Below are 19,063 nucleotides of genomic sequence, written 5' to 3'. Positions count from 1 at the left end.
CTCTGAGAAGAGACCGGAGTGTATGGCTTCAATACGCATCCCTCCGAAAGACCCTTAAATGACATTACCAAACATTCCCTGCATTACCGCCTGACGACCCAGCAATTGAGGAGCTCACCTCCCCCAGTCCTATGAGGGGTAAGATCTCTAGGTTATATACCATGCTGCAGTCCAGATCGATCCCAGACTTTGCTAAACTGAAACGCGCTTGGGAGGCGGACCTCGGGGTTGAGATGTCCGATGACCGCTGGACCCACCTATGCGAACGCACGCAACGGGTCTCCCTCAACTCCCGGTTCAAACTTATCCAATTCAAAGTGCTTCACAGATTCCACCATACCCCGATCAGACTACACCGTATGTCCATCGACCATCCTGCCAGCTGCCCCAGATGCGGTCAGGATGAGGCCGACTACATCCATATGATCTGGTCCTGCCCCCGCCTCACTCAGTTCTGGGAGGCCGTTTGCTCGACGGTGTCCGCTGTAATTGACCACCCCATCGCTCTCTCCCCGCTGGTATGTATCTTTCACGATCTCCCAGGCCTCCCCCGAGACTCCAAGAAACTAGCTGGTCTTTGCCTAGTTCTCGCGGTGCGCTCTATCTTGCTCTGTTGGCTTCGCCCCTCACCTCCCACACATGCCAAATGGCTGAGAGCGGTCACGTGGGCCTCTGATACGGAAGAGACCTGGTCCCACCTACAACCCATGCATTCCAGACCTAGAAACATTTGGCTCAGGTTCCGCTCATATATGTCTGACCTAGTCGAGACTCAGAACATCCCCTCCTCCCCCGTTTCCCCCCACCAGCCTGGGTCCTCGGCCCTGTCATAGCTCCCTGATGTCCCTTTTCACGATGTGACTGTATTTTGCTCTTCGATTGCTCATTATGTGTAGTAGCTCCTGCATACCTACGCTATGTACGCTATTCTTTTACACTGTTTCTGCCTGATGCTGTTCGCCTGTGTTTTGCTGCCACGCTTATAATAAAAAGAAGATTTAAATAAAAAAATAAAAAAAAATAAAAAATGCCACGACTGTGGGGCAAAGATGTCACTTACGGGCCCACATTGGATGTGTCTGTGGTGTTTGGGATCCGATCATAAAACATAGGAGTGTGTATCCTGCCTTTCAGTGACAGTGAAAGCCCTGAAAGAACATAAAGGGTAGTTAGCGGCAGGTAGGACACATAAATCTGCTTAAATGACTGCATCGAAAAAGCGATCCTCTGACAAGTCGAGGAGCAACGCTCCACGTCGGAAGAAAGCTAAAAGATCTCAATCCAGGAATGGATATCACCAGTCATCTTTATCTTCCCGACGAATGAAGAAAAGGCCTCACAGGTTGCTGTCCTCTTCTTCGAGTTCCTTCGCGGAACAGGTAATGTGCCTGATGAAATCAGCTTCACCACATGAATGGGAGCGATTCCGACCAAAAATGCTCCAAGTGTTCGAAAATGTGGCCCGACCCCCTCGAAGCAGAAGAGTAGGAGCCATGTCCCTGTCGAGTAAAAAACAGACAAGGAAAAGGCAAAGGACAAACCCAGTGAGTTGTCAAGCCCGGGTGTCCCTGAGAAAACTCCTCGAGAAAATTAGAAGGGCCTTTGGAGTCGAGAACCTGTTCCTTTGAAGCCAAAATCTTCGACACCTTCGACAATCAAGGTTCGACATCCTTACCGGGTAAATCTTCAACGCTATTGTCGTCAAAGCCTTTGACGTCGGCATCAACGAAAACCTCGACGCCATCAGCGACATAAATGCTAAAAATGTCGATGGAGGTTGAGAAAACTGAAGAATCCTTCCCTTCACAACCAAGACAGGACTTTTTAAAGTCACTTTCTGCAATACATGAGGAGCATAAGCCATCGGGGGATGGAAATTGACCTTTTGGCTTGGAGTATGGAACACAAGGCATTCCAAAGGCTCTAATGTCAGAAGGGTCAAGCATGAAGGCTCTGTATGGAACAATACAGACGGCAAGTGGGATAGACACTTCCCCAGAAATTGAATTTGGCAGACCAGACCCCTCAGATCACGCAGATGGGTCATATAGACAATGAATGGCTAAAGTCATTGAATTATTGGGGTGGGGCAGATCTGGGATGTGCATTAGTTTTACCAATATTTTACACTTTTCCTTTATATGATTCTGGGACCTATGCATTCTGTTTAAAGTATCTATATAGGGCCAGCAGTAAAGTATTCGGTCTATTTTGCTGTGATAATTGGATTGATTCCTTTTTTCATAAAGAAAATCACAACACATTGTCTTTGTTTGTTTACAAATTATTTGGTTTGATTCAATATCCTCATTTGAACATGTTGCATAACACACAAGGTTGATTCCTATTGTGTTTTTTCTGTTTGTTGTATTTGACATCAATCATGTATAGATGTAAGGGACCGCTATATTGGTCTTGCACCGAACAACAAGTTCTAGGTGGGCTTTCATTAATGTGTTGTTATTGAATGTTTTCATTTGTACAATTTGCAATACAGTACATTAATTGTGTCTTCTGAATAAATAAATAATTAAACACATTTTATTCATATTACAGTGTGTGCCTTCTAACAGATTCATTCAAATTGATTTCCTGGCAGCCATGTGCCTCAGCAAAGGAGTGGCTTTATCAAATCAGATTTCTAAGGGGTGCATCTAGGGGGCCTTTTTGTGTGTGATAGCTGCACCACCTTATGAGCAGGATGACTTGACAGACATTTTATACAAGGGACCCCAAGAGGATTCAATTCTTCTCTTCATATAGCCTTGCAAAGGCGGGTCATGTAAACTGGGATATGCCAGGGATAATTCTTGCAGTAAATAAAAAATAGTCAAGTAAATACAGGACCTCCAGTAGCAATCCTTATTATCTATCGAAACATCCAACTCCAGAATGCCTGGTGGTACCGGTCGCCAGATTTACTTCTAAACAGGCTGCCTACCGAACGATTCCCCCAGATGACAAACGTTATGATACCTTGGCAAGAAAAAGGTTTTCTCGATTGGGAGTATGGCTCTTAAGTCGGCAAACGCCACATGCACTCTTACTAAGTTCACATTTACCCTTTGGGACTGTATAGCGATGGTGGCTGATCATATTCCCGAAGGGGACAATGAGAGGGATTTTTTAACATTATTAAAGATGGGAAGGAGGCTATGTGCGAGTCCCTTCAAACTGGTCTTGTCTCTGCGTACAGAATCAGCAGAGCAATGCAGGCTAGCACTGTCATACGCAGATTTGCGTGGTTAAGAAAGTCTGGGTTTGCTTCTGATGTGCAATCAAGACTTTGCCCTTTGAGGGACACACTTTGTCAGCAAGGCTGACGTGAGCCTGGAAAAGCTGCAGACCTCCAAAGTGGCAGCCAAATCCCTTGGTGCTGTCCGACAACCGCAACTTCGCCCCATTGGAAGAGCTTGGAGGGGCAGGTCCTTTCGTTTTTATTTCATAGCTGGAAGAGCAAGAGGACTGGTGAGTCAGAGGGGCCAAAGAAGATTCCCCTGTGGTGGACGGGGAGACTTTCTAAGACCACCCAGGCAATGGCTGCTTTACCCTCCGCCACAGCATCAGCTGCCTCAAAACCTTTCAGAGACCTTAGTCCACAAAAACCCGGTGGGAGGCAGACTCTCACAGCATCTTCAAGAATGGCGGTATATTACTTCAGATGCATGGGCATTGCAAACACTATTCCAGGGCTACTGCCTTCCCTTTCTGAAAAGGCCTCAGGATCATCCACCGGGGAGCAACTCTTTCCAAATTCCAGATCCACTCCTTGTGCTGGACATGTTGACCCTGCTGGAGAAAGGTGCCCTAGAATCAGTACCTGTAGTGGAGAGGAACAGGGGTTGGTACTCCCCTTACTTCCTAATCCCCAAGAAGGACAGTGGATTGAGACCCATCTTGGACTTAAGAGACTTGAATAAGCTCCACAGGAAGGGCACATTCAAGATGGTTAACATTTCTCAGATCCTTCAGGCCCTCCAGCTTCAGGACTGGATGGTATCATTCGACCTTCAGGATGCTTAGTTTCATGTGCCAATCCAACACAAGCACAGAAAGTACCCGAGGTTCGCCGTTGACGGTTCTCATTATCAGTTTCGAGTTCTGCTTTTTGGGCTGACCTCCGCCCGAGGGTTTTCACCAAGTTGATGGCAGTGGTGGCAGGGAGTCTCAGGAAAGTGGAGATTCATGTCTACTCCTACCTGGACGATTGGCTGATCAGGGCACGGTCTCCAGAAATAGGGCCTGAAACATCTCAGCGTAACCTGACACTTTCTCCACAGACTGGGCTTCTCCCTCAATTACAAGAAGTCCCACATGATACAATCTCAAAGGTTCCAATTCATCGGAGCAGTGCTGGATGTACCCTTGGGAAAAGCCTCACCACCCGAGATGAGGGCACAACACAAATTCCATAGTGTCCAGTGCCTCCCGTCCTTTGACATTTTGAGGTTGCTCGGCCTCATAGCATCCTGCATTTTTCTGGTGCCAGAGGCTCGCCTGAGAATGAGATCTCTCCAATGGGCTGTCAGGGCTCAATGGCCCCGATTCTCAGGCAGGTTGTCAGACCTTTAGGTTCTGAGCAGAGTCGCACAGGATCTTATTTGGTGGGCCTCCGAGGACAACAATCTTAAGGGAGAACCTTTTTGTCAACCATGGCCTGAGATAACTGTAGGTATGGACGCCTCACTCACAGGGTGGGGAGCACATGCTAACGATCTGACATTCAGCGGTCGTTGGTCTCATTGGAGTCCAAACTACATATCAATCTTTTGGAGCTGAGGGCAATCAGACTAGCGCTGAAGGCCTTTCTGCGATCTGTACCTGGAAAGAATTTCCTGATAATGACGGACAACACGGTGGTCATGTACTACCTCAACAAGAGAGGTGTATGGTCACTACCACTGTGCAGAGAAGCAGTGCAGCTCAGGTTGTGGGCAATTCAAGAGGAAATCTCCCTATTGACAGTTCACCTAGCCAGAGAGGAGAACACAGCGGCAGACGCTGTGAGCAAGAAGAGAACAGTCTCCCGCAAGTGGGAACTAGCTCAGGAAGTTCTTCAAGAGATCTTCACCATTTGGGGAACCCCTCAGGGGGATCTGTTTGCAACCAGTTCCACCTGGAAGTGCAAGCTGTACTGCTTCAAGGAATTTCCCCCAAGAGGAGCTCTAGGGGAGGCATTTCCTCCAGTCCCCGTCATTCCACATGTGATCAGGAGGTTGGGAAAGTTCAGGAAATCCATTATGCTAATTGCTCCAAATTGGGCCAGGAGGATGTGGTACCTGGACCTTCTGGACATATCCATCTGCCCTAAATATACATCTTCCGCAGAGAGAGCTTCTCATGCGGGAGGAAGGTTGGATTCTCCATCCAGAGGTCAAGACATTCAACCTTCACGCATGGTTTATGAGAGGTTGAGATATAAGGATTGGGAACTCCCAGATGACATATTGAAGATTTTGATTTTGGCCAGAAGGCCAGCAACGAAATCCTTATAACGCTGCCATTGAAACAAATTCTGCAGCTTGTGCAGGGACAAGAATGTGGACCCTTTTATGTGCAGTACACCTATGGTGTTATCGTTCTTGTTACATCTGGCTAATCTGGGGCACCAGGTTGGCACACTTAAAGGATATCTAGCAGCACTGTCAATTATTAAGCGCTCGTCTGAAGAGGTATCTTTCTTCAAAATGCCACTAGTGATACCATTTATGAAGGGAGTGACAACAGTGTTCCCTCCAATCCCTTTTCAGGTTCCAGTTTGGGACCTTAATCTGGTTCTACAATTTCTCATGTGTACTCCCTTGGAACCAATTAATTATTGTCCTTTGAGGTTAACCTTCAAAACATTCTTTTAGTTGCTCTTACATCAGCCGTAGGGTGAGTGAACTTCAAGCCTTGACTTACAAGCCTCCTTATACAATTTTCTTTAAGGGTCCTAAAAGGTAAACCCACATGTTTGCCCAATATTGTGTCTAATTTTCATTTAACACAGAAAATGGTACTACCTTCATTTTATCCTCTACCTCATCCTGGAAAAGAGGAGAAATTACATAGGCTTGACCGAAGGCGAGCCCTTAGTTTTTATATTTCTAGAATGTCAAAATTGCGACAGGATCATCAACTGTTCGTTGGTTTTACAGGCCATAATTTGGGGATGGCAGTGACAAAACAAACCTTACCTAGGTGGATTATTCTTGGCATTTCTGAGTGTTATAGACTAGCTGTAAAAGGTCCTCCGGAAGGTCTGAGGGCTCATTCGACCAGGGCATGGCTACACCCTCTGCTTTACAGAGACGAGTCCCAATATTTGTGGGGCAGCCACATGGTCCTCCATTCATAATTTTACAAAGCATTATTGTCTGGACTCTTTCTCAGTCCAGGAGGAGGATTTGGAAAGGCAGTGTTAAATTCTGTCATACAAACCCATAAGCAACTCCTAAATTCTTACTCCATCCTCCAAAATAATGACTGCTTTTCGAGTCTATCAAAAGATGAGAAATATGTGGGAGGACACAATCTATTTGATTAACAAGTTATTTAACCCTTGGAAACATGCTTTTGATTGGATGTTCCTCGCACATATTCCTCATTGCCCTTCCCAACCTACCCTGCAGTAGAATTTCCGTATTGTTACCCTTTGCGTTCTTTCAAGGCAGAATACTGTCTTACGCAAGATAACACCATAAAGTATTGGGGGAACGCATCAGATGAAACTGAAGTTAACGGTCGCTGCTTGCGCTATATGTACCAATGGTGATGTCGACATTAGGACGGAAGCCCTCGAGGGACATCGAGTTGACTGGCAACAACATGCAGCTCCCCCTGTTTCTGAGGCAGCTAAAGCTGAATATAGATATATCAAAAGATGAGGAATATGTGGGAGGAACATCCAGTCGAAAGAAAGTTTCCGGGGTAAGTAACTTGTTCTTCTGCAAGGCAGCAGCCATCTTTGTAGGTCGGAATGGGGGCAGCCATCTTGGAAACAACTAGACCTTGAAGCCTGGCATCAGTCATTAACAGCACACTTACAATGTGACTAAGTTTCCCCTGTTTGCCAAAAACATACTATTATCTTGAACTTGTTTACCAGGAACTTGTTAAGAAGCCGTACATACAAGAAAGGTTGTAAATCTATGCATTTCTCAGGTTCTAAAAAGTTGGGAGGATACCATCCCTTTCCCTGTTCTTGGTTCCGGACTGTTCTCTCGCTGATTTTAGATGCAAGCTCGGTACCTCTTCCAACAGAACTGCCACATTCGGTGGCAGTGGCACTCTCTCCATTGAGGGATGATCGAGGAGTCTTTGAATAAATAGGAGGCAATATTCATGTGCGACTACTTGACGGACTCACACATCCGAGATAATTCCTTCCCAATTGTTCAAAATCCTGAGATCTTCTCTCCCATTGTCACAGTGAGAAATCAAAGACGCTTTAGGGAGGAGGTTGACGATTGCATGGAAGCACCCAGGATTTGGGATTTTTGTGCACTTCTGACTCCCTCCGGCCTTGTGAATGTCTCGGGGCATCTCTGTTTTCTGGTAAAAATACTTTCCCTCTCTGCAAAAGCTTGAAAATGTCTGAATGCACGACCTTTAGCGAAAGACGCTGCAGTTGAGGAAAATGGGTGACATATCCATAGCTGGATTGGCAGCCACAGGGATTTAGCTTTGGCTTGCAATCTTTAAACTTTTCTAAAATTCATCTGCTTTGGAAATTAATAGCTGTAATCTGTCAAAGGGCTTATCCAGCAGCTTGGATTGCACATCTACAGCATAGCCAGAGGTCCTTATCCATGAGTACCTATGATGAACAGATGCTGTCCCCATAGACTGGCCCACGCAGTCTGGCATGTCCAGTCCTGTTTGCAATGCCTGGGACGCTGCCCTCTTTCCATCTTGTGCTATTTCTTGAAACCCATCACAAATCTCACTCTAGGGAAGTGGTCGCTATATCTGACACCCCCTTTCAGAGACAAAATACATTGGCATAGCGCAAGATGTGTTCTTTGACTTAAGGATCACACCACCAGCACCCAAGATTTCCTTGCCAAAGACATCAATTTTGTTTTCTTTCTCTGTCCGGGGGCAGTGATTGGAACACCAAGCTTTTGGAGCCCACAGTGGCAATCTAAACCGCCAGTCTTTCAGGGATATCATGTCTTCAGTGGTAGATTCGATTCGTCAAGCCTACATTATATATCTTGGTTAGGTCACTGCTGTTTGTCAGCATAGAGCACAGAGTTTACCACTTTGGCATTATCAGGTTAGCAACAGCTGGGTTGAAGGATATGACTGTTTCCTATTGAGGACCCTTGTACAAGATAACTATGAGCTTGAAACATTGGACAGGCTTTGATGGAGCCTAGCGCCACAAGTCATCGACTATCTTCTGAATCGGTTGTTGGAAAGGGACGTGTGGGTGGTCGTTCAAGGAAGTCTCTGTGATGTAAAGTTCTGGTGATGTGGTGAGTCTGCTCCCATCTCAAAGATTTACTGAAAGGTCTATAAAATCAGGCTCATTGAAAATTGGATTGCATGGCAAAGGCCAATGACCAGTCAGCCACCGATTATTAATGGGCCTTTCTCAGTGGGTCGAGGCCAAGTAGTATTTGGTTGACTTCCTCCTCATAGACATCCTGCATGATTTGCAAGTATCGGCTATTGGAAGCCAGTCTAAAATAAAGGAATGTCCTATCAAGGTTCTATAAATATATATATATATATATATATATATATATATATATATACTTTAATTAAACACACCAAAGTAGTATTAACTATTAAACACACTCCAAATACCCACCCCTGTGAGAAATAACACAGAGTATGCAATAGATAGAAAGATGGAGTACTCAGGGTGGAGAAACGGTAAGCAACAAAAGAGTTCAAAAAGCATGTATTGTTCAATAGAAAGAGTGCAAAAGTGATCTAACCTGTATTTAGAGCCCAAAGAAGGACCAGACTGGAGGCAGTTATTGGTCAATAGTACCATTCCGATCCAGGTTTCGAGCTGTGCTGGGGATTGGTATGGACCAGGTTCAGGTGCAGCAAATCATGCTGGGTGAAGAGGCAAGATGCCGTCTAGCAAGTTTGAATCAGGAGTTCGATGGGGTTTGAATGCAGTGTTTGGGTCATGCAGTTCGGATGGCTCACCAGGGTCGGATCAGAACATTGTTAACTGCTGTTTTGGGTTGGCGAGTGACGCAATGCTCCAGTCGAGGTCTGTCTCTTCAAGGCAGTGACCTTGGTGCTCTGATGAAGAAGAGTTCAAAGTGGGAGAACGAAAAAGCCATTTCTTCAGACAAGTGGTGCTCCAAGTCATATGCGATGGACACACAATCAAATTCTTAGACCGACCTCCCTCTCTTCCACCACTACTACATAAAATCCATTTGCTGAAATATCTAAAATTGGAAATTCGCAAGCTGTGGCAAAAAGCAGTACCAGTAAACCAAAGAGAAAGAGATTTCTACTCTTGTTTTTTCCTAATCAAGAAAAAGAACGGTCAGTGGTGACTAATATGAGACTTAAGGGCGCTAAACAAGTTTGTCAAGCGCATCAAATTCAAAATGATGTCATTTCAAAATGTGCTACCATGCTAAAGAAAAATGATTTTCTAGCAACCCTGGATTTGCAAGATGCGTATTTCCATATCCCCATCCACATGAGATACCTCAGGTTTGCAGTGGGAAATGCGCAGTTTCAATTCTGCATCCTCCCTTTTGGCCTAAAGTCGTCCCCAAGGGTCTTCACCAAGTGCCTAGAACCAGTGGCCGCGAACCTCAGATGCACAGGAACTGAGGTTTTCCATATGACTGGCTAATAAAAGCATGCTGGCACAACCTTGCGACAATAGCGGTCACAAAGACAATAAATTTACTCAAAACCCTAGGTTTTTCCATCATCGAAACTAAGTCCAGCCCACTACCAGCCCAAACAGCACTCTTCCTAGGAGCAGAACTAAATACCTGCATCCCTAGAGAGCGACCTTCGGCTGACAGAATATCCATGATGCTAAAACTAATCTTGTGGTTTCTCGACAATGCCACAGCCACGGTACATCGATTCAAGTCACTCCTGGGCATGATGTCCTCGTGTATATACCTCATACCCAATGGCAGACTAAGGATGAGAGCAATACAGGAGACCGTGGACCACCAATGGGCTCAAACCTACTGGTCATGGGAAGATGTCCGTTCAACTTCCACCAGCATTTCACAAAGCACTTCGCTGGTGGGGAACTCCACAAAATCTAACACATGGGATGCCGTTTCAGCCACCCAGGTCTACACTTCTCCTCAGGACTGACACATCCCTATCCGGTTGGGGAGCACACCTAGGAGTTTCCAAGCAAAGGGCACATGGTCAACCCAAGAGTCTCGACTACACATCAACATCCTGGAGCTCAGAGCAATCCACGCTGGGTACTAAAAGCCTTGCTACCCAAACTAGAAGGACAGGTAGTCACGATACAGATGAACAATACAGCCTCCATGCTCTACACCAACAAACAGGGAGGTACAATATCAGAGATCCCATCTAGAGAAGCACAGAAAGTGTATGCATGGGCGTTGCAACACAAGGTCCAGTTGAAAGGAGAATACCTGCCAGGAATAGACAATGTCCTAGCGGACAAATTAAGCCGGGATTACTCGGCATCCCATGTGTGGGAATTAGATGAAGAAGAACCACAGAGGATCTTCCACAGTTGGGGACACCCAGAGATCGATCTCTTTGCCACCAGCTGCAACATGAAATGCTTCCTCTTTGTCTCAAGATACACAGAGGCCCAATCACTGGGGGACACATTCTCAATAACGTGGACAGGGCGGTTCCTATACGCATTTCCAGCAACCCCGTTGATAGCATGAGTGCTGCGCAGGATGAAAGAGCAACCATTTCAGATGATCCTCATTGTTCCAGAGTGGGCTCGCCAAGCTTGGTACCCGACCCTCCTGCTCCTTTCCCAAGAGACATCCATTCGCCCCAGAACACATCAACGATTGTTGAAACAGCAGAACTACAAGGTTCTCCACTACGATCCAGTGAGCCTGTCACTCAAAGCATTGTTCCTGAACAGCAAAAGTTAGCAAACCTTACATTACCTTCAGAATGTTGGGACATTATAAGAGCATGTAGGGCACTATCCATCCAGACCACATATGTCACAGAGTGGAACTGCTTCACTACATGGTGTGAGGCTTCACACATAGATACACCTACAACATCTATGGAGCAAGTGTTACTATATTTGTTACATCTGGCAAAAACTTGACTCTCCTTGTCCTCCATTAAAGTACACCTGTCAGCCATATCAGCATATACAACAAACCCTAATCAAGCTTCATTAGTTAGTGATCCAGCGGTCAAAGTCTTCCTCAATGGGTTATTACATACGTTCCTGCCAATGCCGGAACCGGTACCCGCTTGGAGCTTAAACACAGTTAGTTTTGTCTGCACTCATGGAGGGACCCTATGAACCCATCCACAGATGTGACCTAAGGTTCCTATCCTAGAAGGTTGCTTTTTTAGTAGCCATCACATCGGCTAGAATAATCAGCAAACTCCAGGCTCTCTCAATGGAACCTTCTTTCACCATATTCCAGAAGTACTGTGTCATTCTCAGAACACATCTTCATTTCTTACCTAAGGTAGTCTCTGAAATGACACTCTCAGAGCATATTGTACTTCCTAAATTCTTCAGTAACCACACTTCAACAGCAGAACGCGCCCTCCACTAATTAGATGTCACACGAGTCCTGAAGTTCGACGTACAAAGAAACAAAGAGTTCCGTACCTCTCCAAGACTTTTCGTGGCGTTCACAGGTAGATCTAAAGAACAGTGCATTTCCAAACAAGGTCTCACGCTGGGTGACAAATTGAATCTGCCATTGCCATCAGTCCAAGGGTGACCCGTTTCCTGGACCTCTGACAGCCCACCCCACCAGAGGTAGAGCAGCATCTGTCGCTTTCCACGCAGGAGTGGCGATAAAAGAAATATGTAGAGCGGCTACCTGGAACACATTCGCCAAGCATTACTGCTTAACAGAAGACACCAACAGGGAATCACCGGTCGGACAGGTGGACCTCCGCCACCTGCTTGTTTAAGGTAGGAGCAGCCTATTTCTCCCGCCATCCCTATGTATATGTCACTTAAATTAAGTTTCTATACTCTATGGATACTGAAGTTTAACCTTCAACGTGTATCCATTTATGGCATGCTTAACTGCTTGGTATTCTATTCAAGCATGGTAATCTATGAAAGATACAATGCTGGAGAAGTCTTAGTTACTTACCTGTAACTGTATTTCGAATGGATTGTGTCCTCCTATGTATTCCTCATCTTATGATATTCGTATCTTGCCAGCTTCGCTGCTTCGGAATTTTTTTTTTTCGGCAGAGGGCGCTGTGCATGAGTTTGTGGCGTTGATGTCCCTCGACGGGCTCCGTATCGTGTCGACGTCACCATCAGTATAAGTAGCTCCTGCCACGTCCGTTGGCTTCAGTTCAGTTTTTCCGATTACTTCGCTCTCGAGTTAACGGCGCGCTTCGAATTTTCTTTGAGAAAATTTTGTTTTCTTCTACCACTTCTACTCCCAAGACGGGGTTCAAAAATGGTGTCAGCTGTGGATCCAAAATGTCAATCACTGACCCGCACTGCGTTTTTCTTTGATGACTGGGTTTGGCCCATCGGACCGGCGACTGTGGCTCCTGTCAGTCGATGGCGTAGAAAGCTCTTTGTGAGAGAAAAGGTAAACTGGCGGTGGGGCGGGAACCTTCCAAGGCCTCTTCCAAGGCTTTGTCAAAAAAACATAGAAAGTTTGACAAATCAAGGGATTCGGATCAGCGTAAACATTCAAAGAGGTCTCGATCACGTAGTAGATCGAGACATTCTTCATCTTCTTCAAAGAAGATGAAGAAGAGACACAGATCTCCCTCCTCTTCCTCTGACATATCTACCGAATTGCTAAGATGTCAGACTAAGTCGGATTCCCCAAGGAAATGGGATGAATTTAGAAAGCAAATCATAAAGATCTTTGAGAATGCGGACCGACCCCCTCAAAGAAACCTCGAAAGAGCCAGATCCCAGTCGCTCCATTGGACGACGCAGGAGAGTCAGAAACTACTGTGGGCATAACCAGTGGGAAGGGTGAACCTTGAAAATCTCGACCTGATGTCAAATCGTCGAAGGTTCCTCGAGAATCGAGTGATTCCCCGACACCGACAAAGAAACATAAGTCGTTGAAGCACTCGACGACTTCGTCAACGCCACCTGCGCTGACGGCTTCGACATTGAAGCCGAAGGAGGTTTTGGCACCTTCTTTGAAGATGTCATTGATGCCTTCGAAGCCTCCTTCGATTCTCTCGAGGCAAACTCAGACACAGGAAAGGAGGTTTACTCCCTTACTTAAATCAGACTTTTTTAAGTCCATGTCCTCTATCTTTGAAGAGGAGAGTGCCTCAGAGGAATAAGTATCTCCTTTTGGGGTACAGTTTGGTACCAGAGGGGTGCCAGAGGAATTAATCGATCCAGAATCGAAAATGAGAGACCTGTGTGACACCCTTCACTCTGCTAGTGGCATTGATACGTCACCAGAGCTAGACTTTACAAGACCTGACCCTGGAGAACATGTAGACTCAGGGTACAGGAGTGTTTGATGAATAGGGTTTTTGAATACATGGGCTGGGGTAGATCCTCACCCACATTTGATCAGGATGATATGACTCATATCCTGGACCAGGGCCCCCAGAAGGTCCCAGTTCTCCCCTTCCATAGGGCACTTCAGAGGACAGTGGAAGAAAACTGTGAGGCTCCTGAGACTGTTTCTGCAGTGAACAGTAATTTTCCTAAGAAGTACAGACCTTCTAGTTGTGACCCTGATTACCTAAAGAGGCATCCCACACCTGAGAGTCTGGTGATTCAGGCAGCAACTTCTGCAAGGCAAACAGCCTATCCATCTATCCCCCCGGATAGAGAGGATAAGAAAATGGATGCTTTGGTCTGTAAGGTCTTTACCTCGGGCAGTGTGGCTCTCAAGTCAGAAAATGTCACCTGTACCCTGGCCAGGCTCACCCATACCCTGTGGGACTGCATTATGGCGGCGGCTGATCATATTCCGGAAGGCGAGGAAAGGGAAGGCTTCCTGAATATTGTGAAAGATGGCAAGGAGGCAATGGGGGAATGTCTCCAATCTGGACTGGATACTGCTGATAGCATCAGCAGATTCATGGCTGCAAGCCCAGTGCTATACAGATTTGTGTGGTTGAGGAAGTCGGGGTTGCACCTGATGTGCAGGCCAGGCTACTCAAAATGCCCTTTGATGGCTTGAGGCTGTTTGACAGTGAAGCTGATGAAAGCTTAGAAAAACTGCAGACCTCCAAAGCAGTGGCTAAATCCCTTAGCACCTCTATGCGACAGCCTCAGAAACCTTATTCGGGCTCATCTTCCTGGAGAGGTCGTTCTTTTCGATAATACTCCTCTTTTGGTAGAGGAAGAGGACAGGCCACACAGAAAGGTCAAAGAAAAAACCCTTGTGGTGGACGAGGAAGAGGTGCGAAACCAGCCTCAGAAATGGCATCTTTGCCCTCAGCCTCTCCGACAGCCGCCTCCTAGTCACTCTGAGGCCTTATCACACAAGACCCCGGTGGGAGGCAGAATCTCACAGCATCTGAACGAATGGGGGGGCATTACTTCATATGCTTGGGCACTGGAGACAGTAGCTCAAGGTTACTGCCTTCCCTTCCTAAAAAGGCCTCAGGACCATCCACCGTGATCCAATTCTACCAAGATTGCAGATCTGCTCCTTCTGCAGAAAATAATAACCCTCCTAGAGAAATGTGCAATAGTACATGTACCTGTAGCGGAGAGGAACAAGGTTTGGTACTCCCCTTACTTTCTCATTCCATAGAAGGACGGAGGTTTGAGACCCATCTTGGACTTAAGAAACTTGAACAAGTTCCTCAGTAAGGACAAGTTCAAGATGGTTACCCTTTCTCATATCCTTCAGGACCTGCAGCTTCAGGACTGGATGGTATGATTGGACCTTCAGGGTGCTTACTTTCATGTGCCAATCCATCTCAAGCACAGAAAGTACCTGAGGTTTGCGGTTCTCACTATCAGTTTTGCGTTCTGCCATTCGGGCTGACCTCCGCCCCGAGGGTTTTCACCAAACTGATGGCGGTTGTGGCAGCGAGTCTCAGGAGAGGGGGGATTCACGTCTACCCCTACCTGGACGATTGGTTGATCAGAGCGTGTTCTCCTGAACAAGCTCGGAATCATCTATCAATCACCTGTCACTCCCTTCACAGACTGGGCTTCTCCCTCAATTAAAAGAAGTCCTACATGATACCATTCCGAAGGCTCCAGTTTATTGGAGCAGTCCTGAATACTTCCTCTGGCAAAGCCTTGCCTCCCGAGGTGAGAACTCTCCACATTCTGCAGATGGTAACAAAATTCCAGAATGCCCAGCATCTGCCGGCCTTCGATTTTTTGAGGTTGCTCGGCCTCATGGCATCCTGCATTTTTCTGGTGGCAGAGGCCCGATTGAGGATGAGATCCCTTAAATGGGCTCTCAGGACTCAGTGGTCACAATTCTCGGGGAATATGTCAGATATTCTGCAAGTTCCAAGCACAGTTGCTCAAGACCTTCTTTGGTGGGCTTGCTACAACAACATTATCAAGGAAGAATCTTTTTGGCAACCATGGCCGGAGATAACTGTAGTGACGGATGCCTCACTCACGGTTTGGGGAGCCCACACCAACGATCTGACAATCGGCGGTCTTTGGTTTCCAAACTACACATCAACCTGTTGGAGCTGAGGGCAATCAAACTAGACCTGAAGGCCATCCTGCCCTCTGTACTGGAAAAAAATGTCTTGATAATAACGGACAACGCAGTGGCCATGTACTACCTCAACAAGAGAGGAGGTGTAGGGTCAGTACCACTGTGGAGAGAGGCAATGCAGCTCTGGTTCTGGGCTATATGAGAAGGACTCTCTCTGTCGGCAGTTCACCTAGCTGGAGAGCAGAATACGGCGGCAGATGCTCTAAGGAGGCAGAGTGGGAACTAGCTCAGGAAGTCCTTCAAGAGATCTTCACCCTTTGGTGAACCCCTCAAGTGGATCTGCTCACGAGCAGGGTCAACTGGATGTGCGAACAGTACTGCTCAAGGGAATTTCCTCCGAGAGGAGCTCTAGGAGATGCGTTCATGGTGGACTGGGAGTTGCCACTTCTGTACGCGTTTCCTCCAGTCCCTGTGATTCCTCATGTAATCAGGAGGTTGAGAAAGTTCAGGAAAACCATGATCCTAATTGCTCCGGATTGGGCCAGGAGGACGTGGTACCAGGACCTTCTGGACATGTCCATCTGCCCTCCAATGCGTCTTCCACAAAGAGAGGATCTTCTCTCGCAAGAGGAAGGTCGGGTTCTCCATCCAGAGGTCATGACATTCAACCTTCACGCATGGTTTCTGAGAGGTTGAGATATAAGTATTGGGATCTTTTGGATGACGTAATGGAGATTTTGCTTTCGGCCAGAAGGCCAGCAACTAAATCTCTGTACCGGTGTTGTTGGAATAAATTCAGTAACTGGTGCAGGGATAAGGATGTGGACCCATTTCAATGTGGCACTCCAATGGTGCTTTCTTTTCTATTGCATCTAGCCAATCTGGGGCTCTAGATCGGGACAATTAAAGGATATCTGGCTGCGCTGTTCATTTGCAAGCGCTCCTCGGAAGAGGTTTCCTACTTCAAATTTCGATTGATTATCCAATTCTTAAAAGGGCTCACTAATGTGTTCTCTCCAGTCCCTTTTTATGTACCTGCTTGGGATTTGAATCTTGTACTAAAGTTTCTTGACCCTTGAGGCTTTTAAGATTAAAGACCATTCTTCTTGTGGCCTTAACCTCAGCCCGCAGGGTTAGTGAGTTCCAGGCTCTCTCATGCAAACCATCGTACACTACCTTCTACAAGGACAAGGAAGTTCTTAAAGTTAGACCTTCTTTCTTGCCGAAGGTAGTTTCTGACTTTCATTTGTCACAAAGAATCACATTACCATCTTTCTACCCTCCTCCTCATTTTGGTAAAGAAGAGGAGAGGTTTCATAGGCTGGACCCAAAAAGGGCTCTCTGTTTTTATATATCAAGGATGTCAAAATTGCATCAGGATGACCAACTTTTCGTTGGTTATACTGGCCATAAATTGGGATTAGCGGTGACAAAACAAACTGTATCCCGCTGGATCGTTTTGGCTATAGTAGAGTAGAGTGCTACAGATTGGCTGGAAAAGACCCGCCGGATGGGCTTTGTGCCCATTCCACAAGGGGTATGGCTACTTCCGCAGCTCTAAAGAGGGGAGTCCCTGTAGCGGATATTTGTTCAGCCGCAACAAGTGCATCATTAGATACCTTCATAAAACATTACTGTTTAGATGCCTCTTCTTCCCATGAGGGATTATTTGCTAAGGCGGTACTACATTCCGTTCATGATAAAAACAATTAGTACCCCCACCTCCAAAAAAGAAATTACACTGCTATGGGAATTTATCATAAGATGAGGAATATGTGGGAGGACTCAATCCATTCAAAGAAGAAGTTAGTTACCAACTGTAACATTCTTTCGACTGGATGTTCCTCCCACATATTCCTCATCGCCCCTCCCATCCTACCCCGCGGTACAGTTTGCGTTATTTACACTTCTCTCTCACAAAGAGTTTTCAGTCCTGAGGCACGCCTGTGTGTTCCTCAAATATTTCCTCGAATATTTCTGAGAAAAAACAGAACTGAAGCCAACGGACGCGGTACGAACTACTTATACTGATAGAGACCTCGACACGATACAGAGCCCCTCGAGGGACATCAATGCCATGACCTCGTGCACAGCGCCCTCTGCTGAATTTCTTTTTCCGAAGCAGCAAAGCTGGCGAGATACGAATATCATAAAATGAGGAATATGTGGGCAGAACATCCAGTCGAAAGAACGTTACAGTTGGTAAGTAACTTGTTCTTCTCCAGCATTGGTATCTTTCATAGATTCACATGTGCCCACCCGCATCCAATGAGAGGCTGCTCCAAGGCCCGACAGTCATCATATATGTAGTCACTATACAGCTCAAAATCTGAATATGGCTGCCTGGGGTGGAGCTTAAGCCCTACCATCTCATTGGTTGGGGTCATAAAGGGCCAAAATGAGGTGGAGGGACTACATAAGTGAATGTCTTTATTAGACATACTGGGCAATCCTCATTGCCTTTTCCTATGGGAAAACACTGTATATATAATATATAACATTATTTTAAATTACTGACGACGGGGAATATTCAAGCATGTGAATCTATGAAAGATATCAATGCTGGAGAAATACAGTTACAGGTAAGTAGCTAAGACTTCTGATGCCTAATACTGCAGGCCTACATATATATATAGAAAGAAGAGGAATCTGTGGGTGGATGCTAACCATTAGAATGAGACTTCTGGGCATTTTTGCAGGCTAATTCCTCGCAACTGCTGTGATATGTCCTTTTCATGTCTTCATTTACATGTGTTCACCTCAGTGAACTTAAAGTAACACTCTGGACATAGGGCTGATTAAACCCCAGATGTTAAGAACTAAATTCCGCAGCAGTGCAAATAAAAGCGTTTAGTGGACAGAGACTCACCTTTTTCTTACCGATTGCAGTACCGTGTCCTCCAGCATCAACGCCTTAGCAGCAGTGACAGTGGAAGATTACATCAAGCCTTTCTTCAAGACATGCTCTGAGAAGAAGATGTCCTACATTTCCAAACTCCTGAGTAAGTCTTCCACGGAGCGCTTGCCTTCTGGCTTTTCTGGTGTTTTACCACTTCAGCCAAATCTCAGACTCTGATCTCGTGTTTCCAAGGTGAAGCCCTCAAGACTAATATCTATTTACAGGTTCATACAGATTTCTCAGATCTGTGGGGACAAAGTGCTCCTTTAAGTGCTGCACTTTAAGTGCTGCAATCAGTTGCATGTTGATAGATTTCGCTTTTGTTTTTTGGTTCCGCGAGTTTGAGATTCCTGCCTATTGAATCTAACTCATGGTTATT

General features: G+C 46.1%; 1 protein-coding gene across 1 annotated transcript in view; it reads left to right on the top strand.

Annotated features, from left to right (window-relative positions):
- The window catches only part of LOC138514391 (sodium-coupled monocarboxylate transporter 1-like), a 987,363-nt gene that overhangs the window by 652,668 nt on the left and 315,632 nt on the right, over positions 1–19,063 (top strand). The window contains exon 9 of the mRNA XM_069629873.1: positions 18,675–18,787. Within this exon, the coding sequence (XP_069485974.1) occupies positions 18,675–18,787 (113 nt within the window). The remainder of the gene's footprint in view (positions 1–18,674; positions 18,788–19,063) is intronic.

Source organism: Ambystoma mexicanum, chromosome 12, assembly GCF_040938575.1.
Source record: "Ambystoma mexicanum isolate Mex_15411 chromosome 12, UKY_AmexF1_1, whole genome shotgun sequence".
Taxonomy (NCBI): Eukaryota; Metazoa; Chordata; class Amphibia; order Caudata; family Ambystomatidae; genus Ambystoma; species Ambystoma mexicanum.
This window is presented reverse-complemented; position numbering and strand designations above follow the sequence as displayed.